The sequence below is a fragment of the Camelus dromedarius genome, chromosome 4 (genome assembly GCF_036321535.1).
Source record: "Camelus dromedarius isolate mCamDro1 chromosome 4, mCamDro1.pat, whole genome shotgun sequence".
NCBI lineage: Eukaryota > Metazoa > Chordata > Mammalia > Artiodactyla > Camelidae > Camelus > Camelus dromedarius.
The window spans coordinates 47,363,382-47,377,492 of record NC_087439.1 but is presented as its reverse complement, the minus strand read 5'-3'; the positions used below and the strand labels follow the sequence as shown (position 1 = coordinate 47,377,492).

The 14,111-nt window shown below is 40.3% G+C and overlaps 1 protein-coding gene and 1 non-coding gene across 3 annotated transcripts in view; both read right to left on the bottom strand.

Moving 5' to 3' along the window:
- Positions 1–11,435: 11,435 nt before the first annotated feature.
- MAP3K20 (mitogen-activated protein kinase kinase kinase 20) overlaps positions 11,436–14,111 on the bottom strand; it is a 155,475-nt gene continuing 152,799 nt past the window's right edge. For both annotated transcript variants that reach the window (XM_031451669.2, XM_031451670.2), the window contains exon 20: positions 11,436–13,152. In XM_031451669.2, coding sequence (XP_031307529.2) covers positions 12,452–13,152 — 701 coding nt within the window. In that variant the 3' untranslated portion in view covers positions 11,436–12,451. The remainder of the gene's footprint in view (positions 13,153–14,111) is intronic.
- TRNAA-AGC (transfer RNA alanine (anticodon AGC)) lies at positions 11,752–11,824 on the bottom strand. The gene has a single exon. It is a non-coding gene; the product is annotated as a tRNA-Ala (tRNA).

Below are 14,111 nucleotides of genomic sequence, written 5' to 3'. Positions count from 1 at the left end.
CCAGATTCAGGTCGAAATCGCCACCCTTCAGGAACACTTAGCAGACATTCATGGTGAAAAGCTGCCCAGCTAAAGAAACTTCTACAAGACAAAGACAAGGGGAAGAAAAACTGGTAAATGAAACAAAACAAGACAATTCAAGATTTGAGGGGTCTAATTAAACAGTGAACACGATAATGTTTATAAAACACTGGGCCCTAGTAAGCTATAGTTAAACTGTAGTAATAATTATTGCTACTACAGGAGAGAGAAAAAAAGGCAGGAAAAAGGAGTTGGGAAATAATATGGAGGTTCCTCAAAAAGTTAATAGAGCTACCATATAACCTAGCAACTCCCCTTCTGGGTATATACCCAAAGCAAATGGAAACATGCTATTGAAGAGAGATATGCATTTTCATTTTAGTACAGCCTTATTCTCATAGCAAAGATAAGGAAATAACCTAAATGTTCATCAGCAGATGGATAAAGAAGATACACACACATGGAATATTATTCAACCACGAGAAAGGCAATCCTGCCATTTGCAATAACATGAATGGAACCTGAGGACGTTATGCTAAGTGAGATAAGTCAGACGGAGAAAGGCAAATGCTGTATGATATCCCTTGTACATGGATTCTAAAAAAGCCAAACTCATAAAAACAAAATAAAATAGTACATAGAGGCTGGGGGATGGAATGATAATGTTAAGAGGATAAACTTGTAACAAGTAGTAAATAAGTCCCACGGACCTAATGCACAGTACAGTGACTATAGACAGCAACATTCTGTTATAATCATCAAACTTACTGAGAGACTAGATCTCAATTATTCCAACTACTAAAGAGAAATGAAAATTGTGATATGATAAGTGTTAATTATTACAATAGTAATCATATAACATATAAATGTTATCAAATCAACATGTTGTACACCTTACAGTTATATGTCAAATATTTCAATTAAAAAAAGTTACAGGTGATCCAGTTACGCCAGAACTGTCAAGCGTCTCAGGGTGCAATAGGAACGAAGACAGGTATAGAAAGCTGGTCTTGGCTCTGTCTCCATCCTTGCTGTGGTCTCGAGCACTTGGGTTCAAGGACAGTTAACTGGGCATCTAAGTTCCACACACTCAGAAAGAACAAGTCAGTTCCTGTCTTAAGCTGCTCACAGGTTTCTTTATATTTCAGGGCCTTATGCCTATCTGAAAATTAGTAGGGTTGACTTAAATCAGTGTTCCTCAAACTTGAGCAATGTATGGTATCCTTTTAAAGGAAAAGAGTTACTAAATTTTGTCAGTATTACTAATTTATTTTGGTTATGTGTTACTTAAAAGTAAGCATCACCACCCCAAAAAAACCTAAACCCCTTACCTTATAGTTGTCATTCAACTAACTATACAATCCAAACAAACTTAAAAACTAAATATAAACAAAATTAAACTTGAGAATATTTATTTAGGTATGAAGAACTTTTTTTTGTTTTGCTTCTTCATTCATAGTTTCATTTTTATTTATTTTATTGAAGTATGGTCTGTTTACAATGTGTCAATTTCTGGTGTACAGCATGTTTTAGTCATACATATAAATACACATATTCCTTTTCGTATTCTTTTGTTATAGGTTACAGCAAGATATTGAATATAGTTTCCTGTGTTATACAGTACAAACTTGTTATTTATCTATTTTACATATAGTAGTTAGTATCTGCAAATCTCAACTCCCAATTTATCCCTTTCCCCTTCTTTTCCCCCCTGGTAACCATAAGTCTGTTTTCTATGTCTGTGAGTCTGTTTCTGTTTTGTAAATAAGTTCATTTGTATCTTTTTTTTTTTTTTAAGGTTCCACATATGAGTGATATCATGTGGTATTTTTCTTTCTCTTTCTGGCTTCACTTAGAATGATGATCTCCAGGTCCATCCATATGGCTGCAAATGGCATTATTTTATTCTTTTTTATGGCTGAGTAGTATTCCATTGTATATATAGACCACAACTTCTTTATCCAGTCATCTGTCGATGGACATTTAGGTTGTTTCTTGAACATTTAGTTAGATATGAAGACTGTGTTTTGAAGTAAAGTTTATTTCCATCATGAGTACAGTGCCCTCACCTACACAATTCTATCACCATTTTCCTCTGTTCAAACTACTGAGAAACCAAACCACTGAATGCAGTGAGTTTTGGCATAAATGCAGTTCATGTGTATTGTTAAGTTTTCCTCTTTTATCATTAGGTCACCGAAGTTATGTTTATGATCTAATTTAGCACAAACAAAAACAGACAAACACTGACATTGTATGGCAGTACATAGGTTTGAGGTGGCCATATAGGTGGTCCAAAATATGCTCATTTTTGTTAATTATTATTGGAATATAAACAGAAAAAAATTTCTTAAAGAACGTGTGACCTTTAGAATACATCCTACCTCAGTTTGAGGAACACTTAGGGACACTAAGTCATCCTTAAGTCCTTCCTAGCTCTCAAATTCTACGAACTCTATTCCTACTCTTAAGAAGTTTGTCCTTGATGTTAGTCATAGTAGGTGCTTAATTAAATACTGATTGAAATTGATTACACTTTGGTACATAAAGTTGTCCAATCTATGAAATAAAATACTTTCTAAAACGTTTCCCTAAGCAATAAGAGCACTAGGAACATCTTTTGTTCTAATATTTGGTCTTTGACTCTGGTTCCTGACATCAAGCTTCTAAATCCCGCCACCCATTCTCCAAAGGGGAGAGGGGCTGGAAAAGGAGTTAATAATTGATTATGTCTATGTTATGAAGCCTCCATAAAAATCCCCAAAGTGTGGAGTTTGGAGAACTTCTGCGTTGGTGAACACATGGAGGTGTTAGGAGGTGGGTGGTACTCCTGGAAAAGGCATGGAAGCTCTGAGCCCCTTCCCACACACTGTGCCCTATGCATCTTTTCTGTCTGGATGGTCATCTGTATCCTTTATCATATCTCTTTGTAATTAACTGGTAAACAATAAGTAGACTGTTTTCCTGAGCTCTATGAGTCACTCTAGCAAATTAATTGAACCCAAGGAGGGGACCATGGGAACCTCTGATTTGTAGCCTCTTTGTCAGAAACACAGGTGACAACCTGGACTTGTGTTTGGCGTTCAAAGTTGAGGGGTGTGCATTGCAGTCTTGTGGGACTGAGCCCTTAATCTGGAGATCTGGTGCTATCTGCAGGTAGATATGTCAGAATCGAGTCAAATTGCAGGGTATCCTTGCTGGTGTGGCAGAATTGCTTAGTGTAGGGAGCAGACCCCACACATCTGGCATCAGAAGTGTTACAAGTGTGATACTAATGTGAGACTAAAGGAGAAACACAGGAGTGGTGTGGCTTTCCTACTCACAATCTAATCTTGTTTAAAAAGCAAATTTTTTGTCTGTGTAATTTTCTCGGTACAGTTCTTATAAATGCCACATAAAATACTTATTAAATTCAGCAGATTTGCCTTTTTTTTTTAATGGAAATACTGGCGATTGAACACAGGACTTTGTGCATGCTAGGCATTCACTACCACTGAGCTATACCCTTGCCGTGGTAAACTTATTTGAATACGCCCTTCTAGCAAACAGTGTAGATGAGACATTAGAGGATAAAAATGTGCTGGAAAAGTATGCCTGTACCCTGTTTTAAGAGAGATGATGGCAGCTGCAAGCCCTCGAAGCCCACATGACCATGCTTTCCATCACATGCTGTCCTTACCCTCCTCTCTTCATAGGTCACAGGACCAGGGAGGGTACCTGCCCATTCGGGGGTCTGCTGAGCATCCTGGGCCTTCTCTGTTCTGTGTCAAAAATTTGAGCTGGGCCAAATCGATTCTCTCTCTTTTGGGACTTGGAGACAAGGACTGTGGAAGGAATTTAATAGTTAAAAGTGGGAGTTGCACCTGAAACCTCATGAAATAGCATGAGGGATGGAAAGCTCTGTGGAAGCAGGCTCGTATGTGGGAGAGCAGCGATCAGATGTTGGTGACACGGAACGCAGCTGCCGTGTGGGGGTAGCTGAGTCAATGATGGTGGAGCCTGTGGGACAAGGATCCCACAACCCCACCCAGGCTCTTGGGGCCACCTTGAATTCTGAGCAGCCCTCCAGCACCTGTCTTTGTGGGGTCCTTCCCTGTCACAGTGCCACTTCTTGAATTACTTTGGTCAAATTGCTAACTTCGATGCTTCAGTTTTCTCAACTGTAGAATGAAGATAATAATAGAATCTACCTCGAAGGTTGAGAAGATTAAAAGATGGAAGGGCTTAGAACTGGGCTTAGCACGTTGTGATCTGTCAATAAATGTTAACTCTAATCATAATTATTCCATGATATGTTTTACATTACAATAAATGTGTGTTTGAACTAGCTAGAATGGGACTTTGATTCTTAAGTGAAAACTCAGTCAAACAAGCAGGTGCTGTTGTTACCCTCTGAGTCTCCTTGGAACTTCATCTGTGTTGGTAAGAAGTCAGGGATTTGTGAAAATTAACCATCTAGCATCGGCTCTCTCATTTTCAGTAAACTCATTTTATTCTTTGATCAGATATGATAGTGATTTGCTGTAATGGGTCAAATTTAAGGAAAGGTCATTATTGAGTGTGTTACATTGAACAATGGAACTAGTAATTTTTAAGACTTTTTTTGTTTTAGACAAAGACAAATAGTTGGGTAAGCTAAGTCCTGAGAATTTTAAGTTCAGAGCCATGAGTGCCTCAAGCAAGGATGAAATGCATACAGTCAGAGGAAGGGGCGGTGTGCAGAAGGAGCCAAAGAACAGAGGAAGAATTTTTCCTGTCTCACAAAATAAAAGATTTCTTTATTTCCATTTTATGTTTCACTGTCTTTTCAAGTTTCTAGTTTAGTCTGTAGGGAAGTGATTTCCCCCTACTTCTGAGACATTTCTGAATTGACAATGGAAATCAGAGAGAACGCTGGGCCAGTACACAGCACACGGTGATCCCAGTAAACATTTTCCTGACCAAACTGAGCATTAAAATGTATAGACAACTTTATTAGATGTACTTACTCCTTAAAACAAATGCTTTCTCTAAACCACCTCAGAAATCCAGAGGAAACCCACACAAGCCTGATGAAAGAAGGAGGAAATGTAATTGCCTGAATGTTTTGTTTTTAGAAGCGTTTAGTCACACCTACTAATCCACAATGACTCTCCCCATCTCTATGGAGATCTAAGAGGTTCAAATGTACCAAAATAAAATAATTGTTAACTTACAGTTGCCCAACCTCACAAACACCAATTTCACATGTGATGAAACATTTCACAAAGGATGGCTTCCATGAGAACAGGGGAGGGGAGAGCCTAGGCTGGGGCCTTGAGCGCTGCCTTTGCCTGTAACCGGCTGAGCGACTGGGCGGACTCCACTCTTACAGGCTTTGGTTTATTCATCTGTAAGATGAGGGCTTAGAACATCAGCAGATGGTCTTCAAGATGCCTTCCTGCTCTAACACTCAATTGAAGTATGCTCAGGTTCAAATCTTAGATTGTGGGAAAAATATAAAACAAGCAGAAAAGCCAAAGCTCCGGAGGGAGGACGTCATTTTACAGTTAGGGAGTACAGAGATTTTAACGGTGTCTGTGGTAGTCAGCCTGCCGGATGGCCCTGTGGTTCTCACCCCCATATGGAATAGGGCTGACCTGTGCAAATAACAGGATGTTACAGGAAGTGACTGGGTATAACCTAGGCTGGGTCATAAAAGTCACCCTGGCTTTCTCCTTACCCTCTGGGATTTCTCTGTCTGGGGGAATCCAGCCACTACATCATGAAGATACTTAAGCAAATGGAAAGACCCACATGAGGAGCAAATGAGACCCCCTGCCAACAACCAGCTCCATGTGAGAGAACCATCTTGGAAGCAGACTCTCCAGCCCCAGTCAAGCCTTCAGGTGGATGCGGCTCCAGTGAACATCTTGACTGACACTTCATCAGAAACCCAAGCCAGAACCCAGCCAGCTACATCATTCCTGAATTCCTGAACTAGGTGAGAATAACAAATGTTTATTCTTATTTTAAGCCACTAAGTTTGGGAGCGATTTGTTACACGGCAGCACATAGCTGTTAGAATGTCTAGAAGAAGAACAGTTGTTTTTGTAGTATTTCTATAACACGCACTGGTTACTCACCTTCATTCCTTCTTCACTCATCAGAAAAATTTATCGAGAAACTATTCTGTGCCAGACACTGTACCAGGAAGTAGAAATTCAGGGAAAAGTTTTCCTTATCTTCAAGAAGCTCATACTCTGGAAAGCTGGGAGTGAGGTGGATGGTAGCAAATCATAAATGCTTATAACGGATGCCACTTTGATATCCCTGCTTTAATATTACCTTTTCTGTCTCTGCCAGCGTTTTGAGTACATAAACTTTGTTGTGACTTAAGTGGCCAAAGAGAATGCTCATCAGTTACTGCTGCATGATTGTTTTTGGTTTTACTAAAAATGATCAATACCATCAGCTCCCCCTTTAAATGCTAATGAGTGCTTTAACATAGCAGATGCAGGCATACAGTACCCTGCAAATGAAAATTAGGCACAAAATTAAATCGCTTACACACAGTAAAGGAGCCAGTGTGGACATCTTGAGCCCCAACCAGCTGACAAATCTTGAATTGTCCCTGGACTGTGGTTAAGCCTCCCCCAGTCAGTCAGACTAGCAGCATCTGGCATCAGGAGTGTGCCTGGTGCCTGCGGGTACAAGAAAGAAAAACTGCCAGGTCAGACTTTCAGTAGAACTTTATGTACTTTTAGAAGCAGTCATAGCAGGACTGTAGAGGGGACTAGGATTAGGAACAATTGGTATTCCTTAAAAAAAAAAACAAACCAAACTTTGTGTTTCTGGAAAGGAAAGCCATGTAGTGAGATTCTATAAACGTCTAAGAGCACAATATGTGTGAATTTCTTGAATATACATAATATATTTCTATTCTTTTCATTTCTGTGATAAGCATTTATTGAGGTCCTGTGTTTACAGTGCCATATTAGGTATTCATAATGGAAAATGAGCACGGATCACTGTGATACCAGAGGCTACTTCTTGGGAAAAACAGCATGGCCTTTCCCTTGGGGGAGTTGGCACACCCAGAATCTGCTCTCATTGATAAGCCCCTAAATTTAATCAGGGTCTCAGAGTTGTTTTCAGGTGCCAGCTCACATTGGCAAAGCTCACAAGAGACTGATGTATAAAATCAGAATGGCAATTATTTCAACACTGGAAATTTCACTCTAACATGTATTGGAGACTCCTGTTAAGATCACTTAATGAACATGGGATTAGAACAAGAATTTAGATGATTTGATGGCTTGTTAGCCTGATTAATAAGATAATTAATGCATTCATTCAGCAGACAGATTGAGTACCAACTATGTTTTGGAGATACACTGATAATCAAGACAGGCTCAGTCCCTGCCTTCATAGAGCTGACAGTCTAGTGAGGAATACAGACAAGCACGTTTTGGGGCAACCTTAACAAAGGAGGATACATGTGATTAACCAAATGGTTCTATGTGGACCCATGGGGAAAGGCCTGACCCAGGCCAGGGGATCAGGGAGGGTTTCCTGGAGGTAGTGAGAGCTGGAGGTAGCAGGGAGCTGAAGGATGGCATAGCCAGGCAATGCAGGGGAAGCTGGATGGAGGGAGTAAAAGTTTTGAAGACAAGAGAAAACATGAAGCAATTCATCTTGATTGCTGGGGGGAGAGGCAAACAGGGACGCAGAAAAGGTAGGCAGGAGCCAGATCATACGGCTGTCTCCACAAGTTTATAATTCCCTAGCTGAGCAGACTCTCACATCAGTTTGGGAGGGGCTCTGCTGGACAATACTGTCCTGCTCACTGGTCTCCACGAGTGATGGGCAGATGGTGCCCTGTGTAAAGGCCCATGTGGACAGTACAGCTAACCTTTTCCTCTGTGGATCACCTTATTTCAGATTCCAAGTCTGATCACCTTATTTCAGATTCCAAGTCCCCAAACCCACCCCTTAACCCTTCCACCGCCTCTAGAAGACTCATGCTCTCTTTGGATTGCTTCATGCCTCCGGTCTGATTTATAAACGTTTTTCAGGCCTGGGAGGCATGGCAGTGTTTGGGGGCCATTCCACTGATGAATTCTTGGAGGTTAGTTATATTTCCCTCTGGTCAAGTTCTTGGGCAGCACTGCAGTGTTCTCACCAAGCACTTCAGGGGAGTGGGAACGCCAGGGTTAAGTAGGGGCAAGGGAGTAGGTGAAAAAGGCCTCCAAGAGGAGCCCAGAACAGGTAAAGTGGCTGGAACTGTGGAGGGAGGGCTTCGGGAAGCAGGATGCCAGCTGGAACCTTGAGGGCTGGACGAGATTCATCTAGATGGTGGGAAGGAATATCTTTGGGAGAACTGAATAAATGGAACATGGGTTATGGAGAGTAAATCAAATCTGAATGAACTATGGGGTCACGAGTCTTCTTCATTCTTTAACTGTCTTGATTTGCTCATGCATTACTTGGCCAGCCAGTCAGTCAAAGGGGAAGGGCAATTGGGTGAGAAGTCATGGGTGCCTGCTACGCTAAAGCCTGGATGATTTGACCGTGGATCTGGCATTTTTGCCCACCTCTGCAATCTCATCAACCAGTTCCAGTAGCAGCAAATAGGCTGAGCTGGGTCCAGGTTTTATGCTCTGACTTCCCCAGGCCATCCTGGCTTAACTGCAGCTTCTCAAATCCAGGGATGGCAGGAGATTTTATAAGCCTCTTAACTGTAGTGCCTCAGATTTAAAACTTCAATGATGTTGCATCCTGAACACGTTGGCACAAGCAAATTATGGCATCTTGTAACTGAGCTGCTTCTGAGAGCCAGAGTTTCAGAAGCATGCCGTATCTGTACCAGCATGCTGAGGTGAAATGATAGGTTATAGAGAAGATACTTAGAAGGCTTATAAAATATTTGGTATTTCCAAACTGGAACAGTTGCAGTTAAGTCAGAGTGCTCTGAGCTATGTCCAGGATGTTTTGAACCTATGACATTTTGACTCTTTTTTGATGGATAAAATACTGTAATCAGAACTATATAACTACTGAGAAATGTTTTTATCAAGAAAGAATGTCATTATATCAACTTAATTCCCTGACATTCTATCTAACATAAAATCATTTCCCATTTTTCTATTAAGTTTTTTTTTTTGTACTGATTTATCCCCCCCATGGGATCAGTTCTTTCCAATGTAAATTTTACAATGAAGACTTTATACACCAATTTTTCTGTTGTTCATACCAAATTTTACCAGTTGCCATTTGTGCTGCTGTGAGTCTTCTTTTGTGGCTATTGTTTCTTAATCCAATTATCCCAGGTCAGATTTTACTGTTCTAAATTTTACTGTGGATACTTTTAAACACTGCAGTTTGATTTTTATTATTTTTATGAACTATACTCTTGACTTGGTTGAAAACAATCTCCAGGTTATATTCATTTCTAAAGTATCCTTGATAAATAATCTCCTGTTCTCCTTTACATATTTGGGACTATTCAGTTATTCAGGTTAGTTCTATAGAATTGCTGCTCATCTAGTGACTGTGCAAAGAGGAAAACATCCTGCTTCATCTGGGCCATGCCTGGAGTAACGACTGCCTCTTTGGTAGCAATCGGTATAGATTTAGCTGTTCCAGATTTGACTGGAAGCCTGCTGATGGTCTACCCTATCCGCACACTTAGATGTACCCAACTCAAGATATACTTTCTTAATTTGTTTCTACCATAATTTTTTTCTCTTAAATATCCGTGGTGGGTTATTTGTTTGTGTTTTTTGTTTGTTTGTTTTGGCATTATCTCAGCCTCTCGCAACTGATTTAACTTGATAGAAAAAAAAAATCCTGTTAATCCTTGCGCTGTCCTTGACTTACATTCATCTTTCAGCCTGGTAAGCAATTTTTGAATAAGCATAAAAAAAAAAAAAAGATAACATCTTATCTTTTTTAATATAACTCTTATATTATTTCTTTATAGACAAGAAGCAGACTCTAGATGTTCTTATTTTTGTTTTGACTGGGAGCATTGATGTGACAAGTGTTTTTTCATGAGATATTATAAAGTGGTCAGTTTTGTGCACTGTTGCAATAACCTCTTTGTGAGCAGCTACGACACTGGCTAGGAATGAGGTCATTAAGTCATTCTACTACCAACTTGCATTCTCTAATCGCTAGCCCAGGAAAGCAAGAAGAGGGGAAACAGCATGAGATGAGCCATCATTGGCACAACACCTTTTAAACTAGAGTCTTAAATAATTCCCTAGAATGCACATTTTGTTTAATAATGAAAGCCATACTTTGTGTTTCCATCAGAGTGACTCAGTTATGACTCTGCTTAGCTACTTATCCAAAAATTCTAATCAGAGAAAATATTTTGTTGCTTATTTGGAAGCAGCATGCTATTAAGATAGCATACTTTGTATTAGCCCACTTTTTAAAAAATTTAACCATGAACAAAGGACAAAGCGGAAAAAAAAATTGAAAACGGACTATGGTTGATATAAGCTTTGTGAGAATGGATCACAATGGAGCTTAAAACCTTAGAAGTTGGTTATCCATGGCAGAAAAGAGGACCTCGCTGTCTGATGTCACCATTTCCCATATCTTCTGCTTGTAAATGCAGATGGCAGACAATAAGAGTTATACAGTTGAGTGGTTGGATTGACGTTTGGGTCACAGTTTCTTTTGCAAGTAAAGGTCATTTCCTATAACCTTGACTTTAACGATATCCAGATACAGTTTTCTCCACCAGGCCCCAGGCACTGTAATAGAGCAGGGCAGCTACTCTGGGAATATACACACATACTTGATGACTTGATGACGGGTTTCTATTAAAAGAGAACTCAACCCCACAGAATTATCAGTGTGTCATGTGGGTTTCTGCAGAGCACTGAGAATCCTATGCAGGGCAGAGGACACTTGATGTTCAGGGCTAGTGAATGTTGAACAGAATCTTGGAATATATTGAAAGTAACATTTATTCATTTGACATATAATAAGTTTGTTGCCACCTGACTTTTTGACTTGTAAAATACAAGAATTTCCCAAGCTGGCTCCCACAATTCCTGTCCTAAACTGCAGGCAGTTTCCTCCCACCCACACCATGCACCTCTTTACCCGCCCAGCTGCTTAGAGCTTTGGCTGCGAGGATGGTATTTACTGTCTTGCTCTAACAAGGATGTTGGTAATTTTAAATTTCTCTGGCTTTTAGCTTGTGACGTTATTACCCTGTTCTGTTTTCTTTTAGACTTTAGAGTTCTGACAGCCCAAGAGGACTTTATAGATTGTTGTCTCCCCCTCTTAGCTCCTCCTTTGGTAAAATGTAGAAAATTAATATTCGAGGGCAGTCTGTGGGAGTATTGGGAAAGAAAGAACTACAAATCTGCTAGGTAGCTTGGGTTTTGGTTTCTGATGAGTCTTAATGAATGGGATATATATCACAATCAATATTAAGTTCAGTAACTTTTTTATTGCCTAGAAATGAAGAGCCAAATCAGTTCAGCTCTGACAGTTATAAAAACCCAAATATCTTACTAAAATAAATAATAACCAGCAGTGTGGAGATTGGCTAAGGCAAGTGAGGCACTTGCCTTGGCCACAAAATTTGAGGAGGCATTAAAAAAAAAAAAAAAACTCTGCCTCAGTAATCAAGACAAATGATATTTTAAGGCAGTATTTTTTTGTTTGTTTTTGTTTTGGGTTTTTTTGGGGGGGGATTAGGTTTCTTTATGTATTTTTAAATTAATTTTTTACTTTATTTTTTAGTGGAGGTACTGGGGATTGAACCCAGGACCTTGTGCATGCTAAGCACACACTCTACCACTGAGCTATACCCTCCCCCAAGGCAGTATTTTTAAAAGAGAAAATTAATGCAAAAAATTCATGATGAACAAAATATCAAAAATTTAAATACAGACAGGATCAGTAACAGTGCATTGCCAAGCCATACTGGAGCCTTAGACAGAAGGAAAAATCAGTAATACTGACCTTGTCTTTATCTAGAATTTCAATTTTTTCTTTATCACAAATTTTTGCATTGATTTTCATGTATGTAAATATTGCATGAGAATAGTATTTATCTTGATTAATGAGCTTTTTGGTTCCCCCTTAAATTTTGTACCTAAGATGAGTGCCCCATTTAAGACAAATTTCTCCATTTAACCTTACCCTCTTCTAACCAAAACGGCAGCGGTTAGGGTAATAAGATGGTATAGTCCCTCCTCTAAAGGTGTTAACTCAGGGCAAAGAATACATAGAGTTATGTTTAAATCTAGTTCCCTACACTGGACGACCCACATCCATCATTTTGGGTCTGTTTTGGCTATAGTCTCACTTAGAAGGTATTTCCCAAATCCAAAAAATGGAAACGTCGTCTTTCGGTTAATTCTACCGGAAGGCATCACGTTGTCAAATTCTATTACATTAAGAAAAACCCTGCTAAGAAAAACTCAACTAGCTCAAATCATCAAAAGTTTCTCTTTCCACGGTAGTTTCCTCTGGGCCTCTCTCTGGTGGTCTTGGCAGGGGAGGGCCTGTGGGGCTTCTTCCGGTATTCCACCTTTGTCCATCCCCCTTCGCTGACCTTGCCCTCCTCTTCCCCGGCTCTTGAGTTCGTGTCAGTGCACAGAGGCATCCCTGGGATGGTCCTGGGCTGATGGGGGTCATTTGGGCTTCTCTTCAAGTCAGGTGACTGGTGAGCATTGAGGGCTGACTGAGAAACCCTGGAGAATTTTCCAGAGTATCTTTCTCTTGAAGGTGTGGAAGGCTGACTTTTCCCACTGTATCTTCCTCTGGGAGAAGAATTGAGTGATAGGCTACCACGATCGTGTTTGTTCCTGCTTCTACCTGAGTATCGACCCCTCTCTAAAGAGTTGGCAGTATTAAGACTGGAAAAGCCACTATCCCTGGAGTTGAGATGCAGAGAAGAAAAGTTTTTGGTCAGTCCATACTGAGTAGGAGAGGAGCTTCTGGACTGGTTTACAGGTGTAATCTGTTGATACTTAATGGGCACCTGGGTCCGCCTCACAGCAGCAGCGTAGGAGTCCTGGTCATTGAAGTAGGGGAAGAATTGTGACCCAAGGATGGGGTTGCTCTGGGAGCGCTGTAAAGAAGTGTTGGATGCAATCTGCCGCATCCTGAGGGTATCTAACCACTGGCAATCAGCACCTGCAGAAGAAATGGAAATGAGCATCTTTGAAGCCACAGTAAAGCTGCATGCCTAATTCATAAGCCTGTCTCAGGATAATTCAGCCTGTTTGGGAAGCTCTAAGCTTTACCATTCATAGGAATTCTAGGCTCAGTGTAAGGACATTTCCTTTATTATTATAAATAATTCCTAAAAAATAAGGGCACTTACACTTACTGAATTTATGCTATATGGAGACACTGTTCCAAAGGGTTTCCTTACGGTATCTCATGTAATCCTCCAAAAATCTTCTCAGGTCAGTACTAATACCATTCTATAAATGAGGAGAACCAAGCTTGAGAGATCAAGTAATTGGACCCATGTCACTCAGTTAATAATCCCAGGTCCTTCTGCATCAAAATTCCATCTTCTTTCCACTTAGCCATGTCATTGCTTCTAGAAATTGATCTTTAAGTGTGTTTAGATGGCAGAGGCATGTTTAGTAAACAAAAGGCTTTTTTTTTTTCACCAACCAGCACTTTTAAATCCTCAAGAACCCTAACTGCAGATGAAAGAAATTGGGTTCTAATGGCTGAGACAGCTTAGAGATTGGGAGAAAGACAGTTCATCTCTCCAGGAGAGATTCCTGAAGTTCAAGAATAAGAAATGTTTTCTGCATGAAAAAAATAAAGCTTGATGGCGAACAGGAAGAAATTATGGTAAAATAAAATGGTTAATTAATGAGCCATTTAGGAAGCTATATTTCAATGAGTAGGCAAGTTCCTCACACCTAGGATCCTCTCTGTCTCCCCCAGGGCCTGAATCGCCCACATTCTCCAGTTCCCCAGAGTCTTCCTGGAGCTACTCCCACCCTGCTTGTGCAGGTGAAGCTTCGGGGGAGAGACAGAGCATGCTCACCTCCCTCACTGCTCTGCCCAGTTGACCCATGCCTCTCAGGTGAGTGACTCGTCCAGATACAGGCGACCTCCTGGGTTCAGAC